Source organism: Apostichopus japonicus, chromosome 17 (assembly GCF_037975245.1).
Source record: "Apostichopus japonicus isolate 1M-3 chromosome 17, ASM3797524v1, whole genome shotgun sequence".
NCBI classification, from domain to species: Eukaryota; Metazoa; Echinodermata; class Holothuroidea; order Aspidochirotida; family Stichopodidae; genus Apostichopus; species Apostichopus japonicus.
Genome location: NC_092577.1, coordinates 36,591,421 through 36,610,527, shown reverse-complemented (window position 1 = coordinate 36,610,527; position 19,107 = coordinate 36,591,421). Strand labels below are relative to the sequence as shown.

Here is a 19,107-nt window from a genome sequence, read left to right as displayed (position 1 = left end):
GGGTGGATCCAAGATGTCATAAAAGAGGGTGTGGGTGAGGAGGGGGTTAAGTATATGATGCCAAAGGGGTCCAGAGCAGGGGTGGATCCAAGATGTCATAAAGGAAGGTTGCTGTCATGTGGTCTTTGAAGCGGACGCTCATTTTGTGGAGGGGTCCAGAGTCCTCATCGAGATAAAATAAAAGTTATATTTATAAAAGGATGATGCATTCTGAGGCCTATTTAGACTATTAATGAGGTCTAAATACTGTTAATTTGTGCGTGTTAGGTTGCAAGGGGTGAGATGGGAGGGTGTGGGGGGAGGGGGTGATTGTACATCTACCCATGTTTATCTGGAACTGTGATGTTGTGATGATTGATATTCTTTGTTGAGTAGTCTCCTGGTTCACCACTCTTACATGGTGGGTGTGGACAAGGAAATATTCATCAAGAACAATAGAAATTTCATTGTGCAAACAAATCATATTTTATTACATTTCATATGCTGTAGAAGGGATCCTATGTTTGAAGTCACACTGTACAAGTTGATTGTATCAAATGATTATAACATACAATTATGTAAGTATCAAACAAGGAATTAACTAATATTATAGTATTTACTCATAAACCTAATGATACTTTAGCATGAAGAAAGACAAATACATCAGCAATATTAAACCTACTATACTTATTAACACAGAACTCAAGGTAGAACAGCACACTTGTATTATGATGAAGTTGTAAGAATTGTCACTCCATGTTTATACATTTACACAGAACAGCAAAAATATATTTACAAGAATGCAGCAACAACAAAAATTAAAGCCTACTGCTGCTGAGATAAAGTAGGTCTACCTAGAATTAAGAAAGTAAGATACAATTGCTGACAGATGGAAATACTTAAAGGTCTATGGACACCTAGGAACAACATTGTCCTAATCACTCTCATAGGCATTGGAAATCATGTAAATAGCCAGGAACAACATTGTCCTAATCACTCTAACATCCATTAGTAATCATGTAAGTAGCTATAAACAACATTGTCCTGTATCCCTCTTAACCACTCTTAGAGGCAATAGAAATCATTTCTCCAGATTTATCAAAACTTCAAATGTGTATATCTTGGAAACGAAAGAGCTCTTCAAATGATTTCAACAGATTTGAATGAGATTATAACACACAACAAATGTAATGAATATGGGGCAAATAGGCTAGGTGTCTGTAGACCTATCATGGACATCCCAAGTTTGAAAAATTCATAATCTTCTTCAAACAAAATGTTATGAGGATGTGTTTTGACTTGAGGAGGCAGAAAATTTCCAGTTTTTGGACATTTCTGTTATTACTCCATTTGGAAGAGTGAGAGGGGAGGAAAGAGTTAAATCAAACCCTCCTCCTTCTCCCTCCATAACTTGTCTTAATTACAGGCCTGTTTCCATCTTCGACATAACATAGAAGGCATGTTTCCACCTTCAATATACATAGACCAAATGATTAAGTATTTCATCATGAATACAGTATATAGTATCATCAACGTATCATGCCATCAGGCAAATATAATAATTACTGAATGAAAGGTGATAATAAGTATGAAATAAGTCCATTGAGAACCAATTGACAGAAGTAATTGTTGAAGTAAAGAAGAAGACATTTTTTGTTATAATTATGTTTTACTCTTTGTTATGGTAATGAAACAGAGAATTGAAGTGCTGTACATATAGAAAGAGAGTAGTTACATTTAACAAAAGACATAAATATGTTGTTGTATATCATATGTTTGTGCTGCTGGGTATGTTTGAATACAGTTACATGGGAGAGATAATGAAAGAAACAGATGCTTATTGATTATGCTTAATATCTTTTTTTCAAAGAGATAATATTTGTTCATCCAGAATACAACTGCAAATATCTATTGATTTGGGTAATAATTATTATTATCCTTCCCACTGTTGCTACCATTCTAGATTCTGACACCGCTATCAGTTTCTAAACATGAATACATACAGGCAGCTTTGACAAATTATGTTAATAATATTTTGTTTTGTTCTAACTTGTAAAGCAAAGTATGTGACAGAAATAAATTGAAGCACGTTTTTTTTTTCCTTGTGTTTGATATTAAAATCTTTTTACTCTTCTCTTAGTATTCTTTTAACTTTTTTTTCCAGCTATGACACCATCATTATAGTAATGTCACTAATGGAAACTTGCATTAACATGATAATAATAACCTTGTGAAATTTACATTTAGCATTACAACTTGCCTGTGCTTTTTATTTCACAAAAGGATAATAAAAAGTAAATTTAACAAAGCATTTGGCCCAAAGTGTGTACGAAAGACAAACAGTTGAAAAGTTGAAACATTAGCACATCCAATGAAATGTGACTCCAAAAATAGCAGAATAAACAACAACAAAATATCACAATTATTGTTTAAACTGTAAATAGACATTTTAAAATAAAAGAACCTATGTGGACCTTCCATCACCCAAAGCACAGTGTCAAACAGTTGTCAAGATGATTTGGTTCTAAATAATGAAAATGGGTCTGTATAATGTGGATGGAACAACACTAGCAGAGGAAATGCAAAACATGCATTATGTTACTTGTGTTATATTGACAAACTGAGTAAATTAGCTGTGACACACAGTTTATTATACACATGAAAATTGAATTTGTCCCCGAACATGTTTACATAAATATAAATTACGAGATGATCGCTCTTAATCCCAAGGTGTTGAACCTCACAGGAGGGGTGGGGTTGACCCCTCCCCATTTTGACAGTTTTCTAAATAGCGTTTTGTGATGGTGAACAATATAGTTGTGTTTCTGAAATATTACTGATCGTAGAGCAGACCCAAGAGTTATGTACAATTTGTTGCATCTCCAGAGATTTGTAATCAGAGATTTTCCGAGGAATCCAATCCCAGCTGTCAGTTTCCATATGCAATTTGAGCAGGTTTTAAAAGCATTGAAGACTCACCCCAAACCGCGTGCCGCGCTCTAAAAAAGTTAACTTTCCGTTGCTTGCAAGTTAAGTTTTCTGCTTGTTGCTACAAAATGCAGACAGTAATGAAACGTGATACCTTGTTATCTTTATTTGGACCTGAGATGTCCATCGCTCTATCGTTTTTAAACTGTGCTGTGGGTATTGGCCGCAGCTGTATGTACTGACTGTACACTAGTGTCTAATTAACAAGCTGTGTGCGTAATTTCTGGTGGTGTCTAACACTTCTGTTACACCTCATTCGAAAGTAGGTCAGATTACCGGCATTAGACATTTCTTTTTGTGCGAGTCTTCACACCCTTTAAAGATTGAACTACCAATGGAGCTGTGTACTCAAGGCACATGGTTACAGTTCAGCTGGGTCAGTTTCCCTTGTGTAGGGAGACTGGCATATTAGCATCCATCCCCTCCCTCTTGACCACACATCCCCCTCCTCCCTAGCCTGTTTCTCATCCATCACTTCTTTTCTACCTCTACCTCTGGTCTTTAATTTGACAAGGTATTCTTAATCACAATTAAAACCAGAATGAAAAAATGCATTGTGGTTTCAATGATGTAACATGAGAAGTGTCTTCATGATTCTGATGTAATGTATAGTGAGGGTGTACATGTTTACAAGGGTTTCACGATTTGACCTCTGATGAACCCAGATGACCTTTGACCTCCACCAAAAACCATAGGCTACTTTCACATTGTAATTTATTTGTGATAAAACAAATAAATAAACAATGTGGTACTTCTACACACTAAATAGGTATTCTTAATCACAATTAAAATATTATTTACTTCCTTCTTCTTCTTCCTTAGCTAATTTTGTTGAGATCCAATCCCATAATGAAATCACAATCAATCATGATTCTTCAGTGAATATTCTCACCTTGCTCAGTGTCAAATTATTCTTTTCTTTTGCAGACAATCTCTGAAATTGGCCCAACTCTCGCTTTCTTTTCTTTTAAAGTTCCAGGATGTAGTAGTTGTCAAAACAGCATGTAAACCTTTGGGAAATTTATGACTAGTGGTGTGTTCTGGAATGTTTTCTTCTTTGCAGGGGGGGGGGGGGAAATAGAGCCTTCATTGTTTTTAAGGAACTCATCTGTTGCGGTGAAAGACATGATCCTCATGTATTTTGTTCGTTCCTTGGTAAAACCTGCCTGGTTTAATATATTTACCGCCATCTAGCTGTTATCAACTCTTCCAAGAATTATGCATGGATCAAATAACTTCTGACCTCTGCAACCTGATTATTTCACCCATTTGACTATGAAGTTGAGCAACCTGATATATACACCTTTTAGCACTGGTACATGAAGGTATTTTCTGATATTGAATTCCGTGACAATAACAACAGGGTGGATAACACCTTAAAGAGCATCCATCACCACTGTCATTAAATGTGCAAGAAATGTACAAACAAAATTGATCACATAGAAATTTCTAGACCTCATCTGTAAAATAGCCATATATGGCCCACAATGGGTTTGGTTTTTGCAAAGGGAATATCAGCTTATAGATATGACTTCTGCAAGAGTCTGAATTATTATCACAGTTTTGTCAGGTGTCCTATCTGCCATTTGCTATACACACACTGCCCCAATATCTTCCATTTGGGAATGTTCAACTAATTTATGTGTATTCAGGGGCGTAGCGAAGGGGTTTTTGTTGGGGGGGTGTGGAGAATTTGATTTGCCGACGGATCTGGAAGTGGTGACTGAAATGGGGGAGGGGTCTAAGGGGAGGGGGTGTCCCCCTCCCCTTTGGAAATTTTTTAGTTTTGAAACGTCCTTAGATGCAATCTGCTGTATATTTTAAGTCAAATTTGATTTGCCGACGGATCTGGAAGTGGTGACTGAAATGGGGGAGGGGTCTAAGGGGAGGGGGTATCCCCCTCCCCTTTGGAAATTTTTTAGTTTTGAAACGTCCTTAGATGCAATCTGCTGTATATTTTAAGTTAAATTTGATTTGCCGACGGATCTGGAAGTGGTGACTGAAATGGGGGAGGGGTCTAAGGGGAGGGGGTGTCCCCCTCCCCTTTGGAAATTTTTTAGTTTTGAAACGTCCTTAGATGCAATCTGCTGTATATTTTAAGTCAAATTTGATTTGCCGACGGATCTGGAAGTGGTGACTGAAATGGGGGAGGGGTCTAAGGGTAGGGGGTCTACCCCTCCCCTTTGGAAAAGTTTCAGTTTTGAAACGTCCTTAGATGCAATCTGCTGTATATTTTAAGTCAAATTTGATTTGCCGACGGATCTGGAAGTGGTGACTGAAATGGGGGAGGGGTCTAAGGGGAGGGGTATCCCCCTCCCCTTTGGAAATTTTTTAGTTTTGAAACGTCCTTAGATGCAATCTGCTGTATATTTTAAGTTAAATTTGATTTGCCGACGGATCTGGAAGTGGTGACTGAAATTGGGGAGGGGTCTAAGGGGAGGGGGTGTCCCCCTCCCCTTTGGAAATTTTTTAGTTTTGAAACGTCCTTAGATGCAATCTGCTGTATATTTTAAGTCAAATTTGATTTGCCGACGGATCTGGAAGTGGTGACTGAAATGGGGGAGGGGTCTAAGGGTAGGGGGTCTACCCCTCCCCTTTGGAAAAGTTTCAGTTTTGAAACGTCCTTAGATGCAATCTGGTGCATATTTTAAGTCAAATTTGGCACGGAAGAAGCTCCCGTTCTCCTTTTCTCTATTCAGCTTTCCTTCTTTCTTCCCCTTCCACTCCCTTCACCTTTTCTCCTTTTGCCGACAGACCCAAAATTTGCCGACAGCGACCAAATTATTGGGGGGGTGTGACACCCCCCACACCCCCCCGCTCGCTACGCCCCTGTGTGTATTGGTGAATGCATGGTCTTATCATGACCCAAAAAATCCTGTAAACAGAACAAACATAGTTGATCACCATCCAAAGCAATTATTAAAACCAATTTATGTCACACATGACAAACTACCTACAGTGAACCTGAATCTGTAAGCATTATATTAGACATTAAGTTATGTCACATGTAACAAACTACCTCCAGTGAACCTGTAAGCATATTAGACATGAATTCATGTCACATATAACAAACTCTCTACAGTGAACCTGTAAGCATCTTACACATGAATTCATGTCACATGTAACAAACTACCTACAGTGAACCTGTAAGCATATTAAACATGAATTCATGTCACATATAACAAACTCTCTACAGTGAACCTGTAAGCATCTTACACATGAAGTTATGTCACATGTAACAAACTACCTACAGTGAACCTGTAAGCATCTTACACATGAATTCATGTCACATGTAACAAACTATCTACAGTGAACCTGTAAGCATCTTACAAATGTTATGTCACACATAACAAACTCTTTACAGTGAACCTGTAAGCATCTTACACATGAATTCATGTCACATGTAACAAACTATCTACAGTGAACCTGTAAGCATCTTACAAATGTTATGTCACACATAACAAACTCTCTACAGTGAACCTGTAAGCATCTTACACATGAATTCATGTCACACATAACACATTATCTACAGTGAACCTGTAAGCATATTACAAATGTTATGTCACGTATAACACACTATCTACAGTGAACCTGTATTAAAGCATATTACACATGAATTCATGTCACACATAACAAACTACCTACAGTGAACCTGTAAGCATCTTACAAATGTTATGTCACACATAACAAACTATCTACAGTGAACCTGTAAGGATCTTACAAATGTTATGTCACACATAACAAACTCTCTACAGTGAACCTGTACCTGTATCTTACACATGAATTTATGGCCAACACTTTGGGTATTCTCAGTCCCTAATGGCGCATAGCAATCACATGGTGGAATCAAACTTATATGCCACCCATAAATCACGTGAAAACTTTTAGAACAACATAGCAACAAAGACATATCTTCACAAGACTGTAAAACAAAACCCTTGCAGTGTAATATGTATCATTTTTCCACCAAACTGTTGTAGTGTTATTCTTATCTCACTGCTTGTTTTGCTTTCATTTTTTGGGTGGGGTGGGGGGGCGGATGGAATTTGGAGCAAGGGAGAAAGGGGAATCGGATGGGGTAACAAAAGGTATACCAAAAAACATTCCTGAGCACTAAATAAACTTAATTAACCTAATTAACAGACAATAAAATACTTGAAAGAAAAGTACAAAGGCCATGGTAATTGTAGGCGATGGCTGTCAACAGGGCGTGGAGAAGTAGGAGAAAATTCAAGGTATTGAGAAAAGAACCAAATGCTTTGCTCTCTGGTTCAATGGTTAAATGTTTACTCTCAACCCAGCTAGCCCAATGACATGGCGGTGGCTATCCACCTTAATATTTGACTGGTCAGTTCTTTGGTGGTCAACTGGTTTTCAAAACACCAAATTTGCTGCCTCACCCACCCCTGCCCCCACCCCTGCCCCCACCTTTAGTCTATCACTCCCCTCTGAATTCTGATCTGCCAGACACTGAGAACTCCAGCAGGGCACTAGTTTCAAACAGGCGTGTAGCGAGGAATTTGCCAAGGGAGGAGCGAACCTGTAGGCAAACTATCAGAGCTGTAGATTTGACATTGAAAACTATCTAAGCGTAGCGCCACCATGAGTTGGCGCTACGATTACAAGAAAATTTTGGCTGAAAATACCTCCCAGATCACTGGAAATGGCACTTCCCAGGCATTGTAAGTTGCATCTAAGCTTTAAATTACTAGCAATATCATAAAAAACATACCCAAAAAATATGCTCAAGGGGGGGCGGTCGCCCCCCCTGGCTACGCGCCTGGTTTCAAATGAGGCAGGATTATTTCAATTTTCAAACAAATGTCTCACATTGTCAAGCTTTACAACAACTTTCTGTTTGAAAGAATATAACCTCTTTAAATTACTGGAAGCGTTTGAAGTTAGAAGATTATTTCCAGCTGAGATTGGTTCCTTTCCAGTCACTACTACTGGAGGCCCTGCCCATCACCACGGTAACATCATGAGGGTGGCATACCACCAAGGGCAACAGCTTCAACCTGTCTGCCAACTGTCTCTCTCTGAAAAATATTAACATGCAGTGGAAACATGACTGTGAAAGGAAACATCGGAGCAGGGGTACTGTAGGTTACTTAAGTCTTGTGGGCATGGAAGGTTGGGTAAGAGAGGTGTAATTTGAAGTGTTAACTTCTTCTTTATGATAAATGAAGAAAGAGAATCAATGATTAATTATCCTATATTAATCTATTCTGGGCCCCATGGCTGGAGCCCCTCCTAACCGACCATATCTCATCTAGCCTACAGAAGGGGACTACTATGCTAAGGTGGAGTTTAAAGATGTAATGTACCATCCTACAACCAAATGATGACACTGTTATGTCCTTTGTGCACTTTCAATGTATCTTTTGGCTAATTCTGTATTTCAAAGAAAAGACAATATTCTTTTCGAATCTCCACATGCAAGCAGGGCCCTATCATAAGCTGTTTTAACATTCCCCTTCCCCCCCCCCCCCCTCCCTAAGTTTACTTGAGTGAAATTTCATTCTACTTTATTAAAAAGGAATTCCACTTAAGTAGAATTTAATTTTACTTCAGTAAATTGTATTCTACTTAAGAGGTCAATATCGTCCAATTATACTTTAGTTAAGTCAACTCTACTAAAGTAAAACTGAATTCTACTTAAGTGAAATGGCATTTTACCTAAGTAAAATTTATTGCCTATTTTGCTTACGGGGAAATTGAAGTCTTCAGATAGGCCATGTAGTTTACTTAAGTAAAATGCCATTTCACTTGAGTAGTATACAATTTCACCTAAGTAACATGAAATTTCACTAGGTTGTCATAATAATCTTAGTTTGTTATTTCAAAAATTACAAAATTGATTGGGCGACTCAAAAACTATTCATAACAAAATTTGTAATTATTAATTCACTCTGGAAAAGAGGCTTGGGAAGTGGCCGGGACAGTAAAGAATTATAATATGCACTCATATTTAGTTTAAACAATAGTGCATGATGTACAAAGGAATTCTTTTAAATTCTTTGTTTATTCACACTTAATGTATCCTACCATGCTCAACTTGCATCTCCGTCCCATTGGATGAAAGTACAAATCATGGGGAGGAAACAAGACAAAATATATTTCAATTGTCATATAATATATGGAACCATAACGTTCTCTTCTATAAGAGAACTGACATTGCACGTATGTACCCTCTATTGCAACAATAACTTAAATGCACAAATATGTAAACCTTAAAGAGATATTAAATATCTCCAACAAAATGGTGTGATTTTCCCTGTAGATGTTGTGATTCTCTGCTAAGATGGTGTGATTCACTGTGAAAATGATGTAATTCACTTAACAGATGATGTCATTCACCTAACAGATGGCTAAATTCACCTAACAGACGGCTTAATTCACCTAACAGATGGTGTAACTCACCTAACAGATGGCTTAATTCAACAACATGGTGTAATTAACTTAACAGATGGTGCCATTCACCTAACAGATGGTGTAATTCACCTAATAGATGGTGCCATTCACCTAACAGACGGTGTAATTCACCTAACAGACGGTGTAATTCACCTAACAGATGGTGTTATTCACCTAACAGATGGTGTAATTCACCTAACAGATGGTGTAACTCACCTAACAGATGGTGTTATTCACCTAACAGATGGTGTAATTCACCTAACAGATGGTGTAAGTCACCTAACAGATGGTGTAATTCACCTAACAGATGGTGTTATTCACCTAACAGATGGTGTAATTCACCTAACAGATGGTGTAATTCACCTGACAGATGGTGTAATTCACCTAACAGACGGTGTAATTCACCTAACAGATGGTGCAATTCACCTAACAGATGGTGTCATTCACCTAACAGATGGTGTCATTCACCTAACAGATGGTGTAACTCACCTAACAGATGGTGTAATAGTCCAATAAGACTGTGCATCTCATCCTTACATAAGAACAATTCCAATCTAAGTGATGTTGCTACCATGGTAGAATCAGTAGCCGGTCAATGAGCTGCCCGACTTTAACACTCAGGGTCTAAATCACTCACCTTAAAGAAAGTAGTTCTTTTGTGAGGATATTTGATCTTGTAAATGTAATAAGCTATGATCAGAATCAGTAAAATCACAACTGGGATGGCTGCCAACTGCAAATAAAACACGACGATAGCTACATCAACCTCTTGCTGATCCTTAGGGGGGCTCGTCTTTCTTCTTTCGTTCTCTCCATCTGTTCGATTGATGTCAGGGTCTTCTTCATCAATTCCATCGTTCCTCTCACCCGGTATTAATGTCTCCTCCGTAACCATAACGATCGTGGAAATGGGCATTTCTTCAAATTGAAATATTTCGTCCATGGATGGAAATTTAGGTTTCTCAATCTCGACGATCTTGATGAGGTAAGTTATATTCACGTTAGAACTTAAATGTGGAGGGAGTCGACTGAAAGCTACAAGGGCAGGAACTATCAGTTTTCGGAGTTCACTAGAAATTTAAATAATAAATGTGAAAGATAAAACAATGAATCAGAAGAAATGAAAGCAATAAAATATCATACAACCCTAGAACTGTAAGGACTAATATAATACTTTATAGATGATACTTGAAATAGAACAGGATTACAGACTAGATACTTGAAATAGAACAGGATTACAGACTAGATACTTGAAATGTAACAGGATTACAGACTAGATACTTGAAATAGAACAGGGTTACAGACTAGATAATTGAACAGGATTACAGACTAGATACTTGAAATAGAACAGGATTACAGACTAGATACTTGAAATAGAACAGGGTTACAGACTAGATAATTGAACAGGATTACAGACTAGATTCATGAAATGGAACAGGATTACAGACTAGATACTTGAAATGGAACAGGATTACAGACTAGATACTTGAAATAGAACAGGATTACAGACTAGATACTTGAAATAGAACAGGATTACAGACTAGATACTTGAAATAGAACAGGATTACAGACTAGATACTTGAAATGGAACAGGATTACAGACTAGATACTTGAAATAGAACAGGATTACAGACTAGATACTTGAAATAGAACAGGATTACAGACTAGATACTTGAAATAGAACAGGATTACAGACTAGATACTTGAAATGTAACAGGATTACAGACTAGATACTTGAAATAGAACAGGGTTACAGACTAGATAATTGAACACGATTACAGACTATCTTCATGAAATAGAAATACGTTACAGACTAATGTTTGTTTTACAGTATACTTATATTAGTTACCTTCAATTGTAAACAGGTTTTATACTGTAAAAAGAAGAAGCAATCTGAAACATACCCCCAAAAGACAGAAGATGGAATATGTTTTTGGACTTACTTCAAGCATGTTCCTGGCAGACCATCATTCCAACCTCTGTTAATACCCGGATCTCCAAGAGTTATCATGGTCTGTTTTGAAGCGCTTTGGTCAGCATCTCCATAGGCTTCCTGCAAATAAATAATTGTATTATCATTGCAGAGTCCATCTGAGTGAGTTGAAACTAAAGTAATAAGGGTCAAACCCACATCCAACCCCACACCCTGTCCACTCTCTGATCAAGACACCTTATCCTCTCTTTAACCTTGCAGAACTATTACGAACATGGGTTGTAACTAGTATCCGTTTTCATGCAGAAGACCTTATGTTGGCTGATATAAGCTGTTCTTTTGGACTGTTCCGGCTTCTCAAACCGATAAAGAAAGGTCATTTTGTGTCCATTTGGACCACAGAATAAAATTGTGTTCTTCTCCGTCTTAATGACAAATGAATATTTAGACAAATTGCAGTGGAGTCTGAGGGAACTTCCCTTTCTTCTTGTATTCAAACACCATTATTTTGTGATCCTTATGATGTCATACTTTGTTGCAGGCCAATGGCCTCAATATGTTGTAAGTGAGCTATTACTAGTACATGTACTGGACTTATTCCACAACTGCAAAAGGAAGGATATTAAGACAGCTAGCAAAATAAATATCTGTAATTAGAAATCAATTAATGGATGACTAATTTAATTTGATAAGGAACTTTTCATTGCAATATCTGTTGTGTGAGCTATTATAACGCAACATTGGGAAGTCCTTCTGCAAATGAGCATATTTCTGTCACAAAGTATGCTGATGATACTGCCATGATGGGTAAAATTTCAAGACATTTCCTTTTATCAGCGTTCTGTCACTGACACTTGTGACAGGAAAAAATTGTTGCTTAACCCTAACAAATCTAAAGAAATGTGTTTTGCAAACAAGAACATTAAATGTTAAGGTCTATTGTCATCTCATTGTGATTTAGCTAAATGAATTAAAGGCATTGAAGACTCGCCCCAAACCGCGGGCTGCTCTCTGAAAAAAGTTAGCTTTCTTTTGCTTGCAAGTGAAGTTTTCTTCTTGTCGCTATAAAATGCAGACAGTAATGAAACGTGATAGTTTGTTATCTTTTATCTAGACCTGAGATGTCCATCGCTGCTATATACACTGTGTTGTGGGTATTGACCGTAGCTGTATGTATTGACTGTACACTAGTCTCTAATTACCGACGGTAGCAAGCTGTGTGTGTATTTTCTGGGATCGATGGTGGTGTCTAACACTTCTGTTACACCTCATTGGAAACTAGGTCAGATTACCGGCATTAGACGTTTCTTTGTGCGCGAGTCTTTACACCCTTTAAACTGAATGGTTCCGAAGTTGAAAAGACCCACCAAATATGGCATTGATCAATGATTCCCTTGTTAAACTCAAGAGTGAGTACATACAGTGATTGTGAAAGATACTCTTGGTACTGCCATGGAGCTATAAACATGGAGCTATAAACAGTCTGTTTATAGCTCCATGTTTATAGTTCCATGGTACTAGATGTTGATTGCCTTTTAGACTGTTGCTCTATTAAACCTGACTTCAGATCTTTAGAGCATTCCAACAATATCAAATGACTATATACATGACCATTGGGAGCAGTTCACCATCAGCTGGGAACCAATCACCTTGAAATGATCCCTAATATTATGACTGGAAGCAGATCATTAAAGCTCCCTGCAAAGTTCAGAGCCTGTGCTGTGCTGCTAAAATCAGTCAAATCTCTGCCAAAACATTTCGCAGATCTTGGCAGAGTCCAGCATGGAGCTGCCACAGGAGGGCTGCTGCATATAGTCACCTGATGGTGTGTAGTTCATTAACAACAACAGAGACAAACTGTCATTGCAAATTATTCATTAATCTGATAATAACTGTATTACCGCAGGCCACATTTTTTAGTACTTTAATTTACAAAGATGAGCAAGTGACATAGTAAAGTCCCTATGAAGTATCACCACAGCCAAGCTTATTCTGTAAACCATGCTTCCTTTGTGTTTATCTCAGTTAATAATCTTTGCAAGCCAAGCATGTTGGTTACATCAGTCTATATTTAAGTTTATTTTGAAATGGTATTGTAATTTGACCTGCTCTCACAGAAAGAACCAAACATTATGTTAACTGCTGGAAAGTATGCAAATTTACCTAGTAAGGCTATATGTACATTATGAGCTATCAACCCCATTGTGATAATTGCAGGTTACATTAAAGGCATTGAAGACTCGCCCCCAAACTGCGTGCCGCCCTCTGAAAAAAGTTAACTTTCCGTTGCTTGCAAGGGAAGTTTTCTTCTTGTTGCTACAAAATGCAGACAGTAATGAAACGTGATACCTTGTTATCTTTAGCTGGACCTGAGATGTCCATCGCTGTTATATACACTGTGCTGTGGGTATTGACCGTAGCCGTATGTACTGACTGTACACTAGTGTCTAAATACTGACGGTAGCAAGCTGTGTGTATATTTTCTGGGATCCATGGCGGTGTTTACAGCTCATTCGAAACTAGGTCAGATTACCGGCACCAGACATTTCTTTGTGCGCGAATCACTTCTGTGCTTTCACAATTTAGGAAGTAATCATGGGATTTAATCTCGAGTTAAAAGTTAAGTTGCATGTATACGTTTATAATAAGGGCCAATACTTCAAATACAGTACTTACGTGATGGTGTCGCAGTACATGTATGTTATTGCACTGTACAGTAAATCATGGAGGTAATATAGTTTCATTCAAGATGAGAACACGATGGGGAAAGAGAAGGACACTATAGCATACAGTTTATTGCACTAGCTGCATGTATGTGTAAATCAGTTAAACATTCATTCAAGCTGAGGACAGTACCGCAAAGGAGAAGGACACTATAGCATACAGTTTATAGCATTAGCTGCATGTATGTGCTAATCAGTTAAACATTCATTCAAGCTGAGGACATTACCGCAAAGGAGAAGGACAGTATAGTACACAGTATATTGCAATTGTCCAGTAGGTCAGAGCTGAGGATACTATTGTAAAAGAGAGGGACACTATAGCATACAGTTTATTGCACAAGCTGCATGTACAGTAAATAGAGATAAAACTTTCACTCAAGCTGATTAGACACTGGCAAAGGAGAAGGACACTACAGTGCATAGTTTCTTATAATGACTAGCTGCATGCACAATAGCTCAGAGATGTAAAACTTTCACTCAAGCTGAGGACATTACTGCAAATGAGGACACTAAAGTATACAGTTTATTGCACTAGCTGCATGTACAGTAAATCAGAGGTGTAAAACTTTCACTCAAGCTGAGGACACTGCTGCAAAAGAGACGGACAACAATAGTGTACAGTATAGTATATTGCACTGTACAGGGACTAATTTAGCGTTCATATTTTGTATACTACTTTCAAAGGTTCTGAACTTTCCCTTACAAAATACTATGGTACCTGTGCACAAAACCTGCTATACATCTTTGCACAAGTTGCTATATAGCAATTAATACACTTTCCATAGCATTTTGTGATGCCTTCCTGGATAAAATTTCCCTGCTGTACAGTAGAATAGAAAGGTGAAATTTTCATTCAAGCTGAGGACACTATGGCAAAAGAGAAGGAAACTATACATAGGTTTTCATTTCCAAAGTTCTATCAAAAAGTGTATGCCAGTTTATGTTACATTCGTGTATATCTGTATATGTTACATTAGTGCATGTCTGTATATGTTGCATCGGTGTATGTCTGTATTTGTTTATGTCTGTATATTCTACATTAGTGTATGTCTGTATTTGCATTTATAAGTGAGTCTGTATGTTCTACATTCTACATTCAAAAGTTTAATAGTGAGTCTGTATGTTATATTAATGTGTATGTCTGTAGTCAGTCATGTTGCATTAGTGTATGGTCGTAGCCATGTTGCAGTGCATGTCTGTATGTTATATAAGTGTACGTCTGTATTTGTTTCGTTAGTGTATGTCTATATATTCTACATTAGTGTATGTCTGTATATGTTGCATTAGCTTGTGGAACGTTGTTCCAGGTAAAACATTAGTATCATGTACATTACAGTTATGTTTTTCTAGGAAATGAGCTTCAAAGGAGGGGTGAAGTGAGTTACTGTTGAATATTTGTTACCAAGCATGGAACATCCACATCATTGTGTGTATATTCATTCAAATAAGTGCTATATAATTTTCATGATTGTACTTCACTGTATCAAATTTCTCTGGAGTTAACAAGTTATACTAAAATAACATTGGTTTCAATCAGCATTCTTGGTAAAGCCAGAATATGTTTCAGCCTACTACACTGCTGAACAAAAAGGCCTATGCATCTAGATGAAGATGTGTATCTAGTTATACTAGATGTACATCTAGATGAAGATGTGTATCTAGTTATACTAGATGCATCTAAATGAAGATGTGTATCTAGTTATACTAGATGTACATCTAGATGAAGATGTGTATCTAGTTATACTAGATGTACATCTAGATGAAGATGTGTATCTAGTTATACTAGATGTACATCTAGATGAAGATGTGTATCTAGTTATATTAGATACATCTAGATGATGATGTGTATCTAGTTATACTAGATACATCTAGATGAAGATGTGTATCTAGTTATACTAGATGTACATCTAGATGAAGATGTGTATCTAGTTATACTAGATACATCTAGATGAAGATGTGTATTTAGTTATACAAGATGTACATCTAGATGAAGATGTGTATCTAGTTATACTAGATACATCTAGATGAAGATGTGTATCTAGTTATACTAGATGTACATCTAGATGAAGATGTGTATCTAGTTATACTAGATGTACATCTAGATGAAGATGTGTATCTAGTTATACTAGATGTACATCTAGATGAAGATGTGTATCTAGTTATATTAGATACATCTAGATGATGATGTGTATCTAGTTATACTAGATCTGCATCTAGATGAAGAAGTGTATATAGTAATACTAGATACATCTAGATGAAGATGTGTATTTAGTTATACAAGATGTACATCTAGATGAAGATGTGTATCTAGTTATACTAGATAAATCTAGATGGAGATGTGTATCTAGTTGTACTTGATACATCTAAATGAAGATGTGTATCTAGTTATACTAGATACATCTAGATGAAGATGTGTATCTAGTTATACTAGATACACATCTAGATGAAGATGTGTATCTAGTTATACTAGATACATCTAGATGAAGATGTGAATCTAGTTTTACTTACTGTGTACATGATGGACAGTGTGTCTCCTTGTTCAGCAAATAGTTCACATTGGCCTGGTGTGCTCTAGAAGGGAAAGAAGACAATAAAGGTTTCATATAATTAATAATGTTATTGGCCTATAAGCAGGAATATATTTATCCTCTTAAATTTTGCTGAAATCATGAATGAGGTGTTTCAACTAAAACATAAATGCATGTGCATGGATGTTATTCTATATCACTTTCTCCATGAACATCATGTCATTCCTCTCACAGCATTTTCACCCTCTCCTTAATCCCAGCTCCCCTGCCCCCTCCCCCGGCCCCCTTAACTACATCCATGTCATGCCTCTCACAGCATCTTTACCCTATTCCAGCTGCCCTGCCTCCACCCCTGGCTTCGATAACTACACCCATGTAATTCCCTTACAGCATCTTTACTCTCTCCCCTACCCCTCCTTAGGCTCCCCCTAACTACACCCATGTAACTAATTCCCCTCCATCCTCTGTACCCCCTCCCCCATCCCTTATTCAACATTGTCAGATATGGGCTACGTAATTATCTGCGAGTTTTGCTAATTGAGACTATGGTATTCAATCCGCATGGAAGCTGAAGTGAATCTATACATCAGGACATTACTGATTCAAACAGCTAGCTGTAGGCTGTTGTAATAGGTCTGCTTACTTACGGTGCAGTGTTTAACATGGATCCATATCAATGAAAATTGTCATGTTTCAACACGTTATTAGAATATCCTGCTAAACTTCCTTCTTTCAACATTGCGACTCCTAATTAGCTTTGAAACTAACTTCCACTCACCCCTCGTAGATGAACTTAGGCCACCACATATGTGGGACTGAAACCCGCAAGGGCCTATTGATTACAACTTTTACGTCGGTGGCTTCTAATTCAACATTTTAACTCAACATTTGGAATCTTTTCATTTCAAAAGTCATTTCAGATGGGAATACCGTAGACTGCTCTTTAATGCTAAATTTACTTTGCTATGACCCTGCCGGGTATCGAACCCGAAACCTCTCGATTGCTAAGCCTCATTGCTTCATAAGCCACTGTCTTTATCCCCTGGCCACAGCACCAGTGTATGGATGTTGTGTATAACAAAAACAGATCTATGATAATCAATTATTTATAGCCAAGCTGAGAGTTAGTCAAGGAATTATCCTCTTGGGCATGATTTCCATTCTATTCCTATAATTAGTTCTCAATTATGAATGAATGAAGGCTGGATCATATGCTGTAAGTATAGTAAGTAACTGTTTGCTATATTGTAGGTATGTAGCGAGGAGATCATGCTTCATGGTGATTGGTCAATATATCTAGACATGAAGCGATACGCTGCATAGTACTGCATTAGATACATATATTCTAGCATACAGTAGTTTCCTTGTTTGAAGTTTGTGTGTAATTCTTGATGGATTTGTACTTGTACTAAAGGCATTTTGAATAGTAATAGCTAAACCTGGCTGGAACAAAACACTTTTTGCTATAAATCTGGTCTTCTATCCAAGATAACCCTGTGCATCCCTCACAACTACGGTAACACATTAAAAGTTTAAGAATTGTATGAAAGTCTCAGTACTTGTTTGCCAAATTTAAACTTCAACCTTTCCAGCTTACTGCACTAAAAGTTCAGTGAAAATGAAAATTTGGATTGACATTAACATTTATGCCTGTAGTGAAGAATCGCTTGGGTTATCATCACTTTAGCCTGCTATGTTGCATTCCAGTGATTTTAAGCTTATTGGTGAATATATTGAAAACTGGCATATACAGAAACATTACTACAACCAACCTTCCAGAGACTAATCCCATATAAATGTTGATGCAGGCAAAGATTCATTTATACAAAGCAGTTTGAGATTCTTTCCATTTTCGTGGATCCACCAACAAAAGGCATCCTTTAAGAGACTAATCCCATATATGTTTATGCATATTCATGCACAGATTCATTAACATACAAAGCAGTTTGTGATCCTCTCTATTTTCTTGGATCCACCAATAAAGATCCAAAAATAAATACTTCAAGTGTACACAAAATGTAGACCATTTCCAGTAGATATTACAGTCATATCTAGGTGTGTGTTGTGACTTAAATTGTTGGTAATTGCACTAGCTAACATGCATGTAAATAAAAAATACTTCAGCTGAGAAACAAAATACCAGAAATAAACTACCTGAAAATTTGTATCTGTATTCTAATGACATTGAAGGTGACAAAAACTCTTGTGTGAAATATGTTTCGATCCTCAGTCGGAATATTTAATAATGGCTCTTACCAAGGCAGCCGGGAGCCAACAACAAATTCTACAAATTAAATCAAACAGTAGTATTTTGTCTTTGACCTTATGCTAGATGCAGGTTGCCATGGTAATGGTTAACATGTAATACATTTCGGATGGGCTATTCCTGTTTATAAATTTTAATTTAGCTACGTTGCAAGAAAATATTGGTTTCTCTTGAGTGAGGCTGTAACAGGGAGATGCTGATTGTCACCTTCAGACTATGTAGGAACACGTGCAAGAAAAATATTAATCAAGGTTGAAATAAAGTGAACTGCTCAAT

At 37.2% G+C, this 19,107-nt stretch overlaps 1 protein-coding gene across 3 annotated transcripts in view; it reads right to left on the bottom strand.

Annotated features, from left to right (window-relative positions):
- Positions 1–437: 437 nt before the first annotated feature.
- The window catches only part of LOC139954886 (uncharacterized), a 33,777-nt gene continuing 15,107 nt past the window's right edge, over positions 438–19,107 (bottom strand). The window contains exons 2-6 of one of the 3 annotated variants that reach the window (XR_011788227.1): positions 16,546–16,608; positions 11,325–11,434; positions 10,019–10,451; positions 6,448–8,006; positions 438–6,393 (exon numbers count right to left, since the gene is read on the bottom strand). Coding sequence is in view for 1 of the 3 variants with exons in the window: in XM_071954863.1 (XP_071810964.1) it covers positions 7,947–8,006; positions 10,019–10,451; positions 11,325–11,434; positions 16,546–16,608 (666 nt within the window). In the remaining 2 variants the exon portion in view is untranslated. Of the gene's footprint in view, positions 9,472–9,555; positions 10,452–11,324; positions 11,435–16,545; positions 16,609–19,107 lie in introns of all 3 variants that reach the window. The other 2 variants (XR_011788228.1, XM_071954863.1) reach the window with 2 other exon arrangements.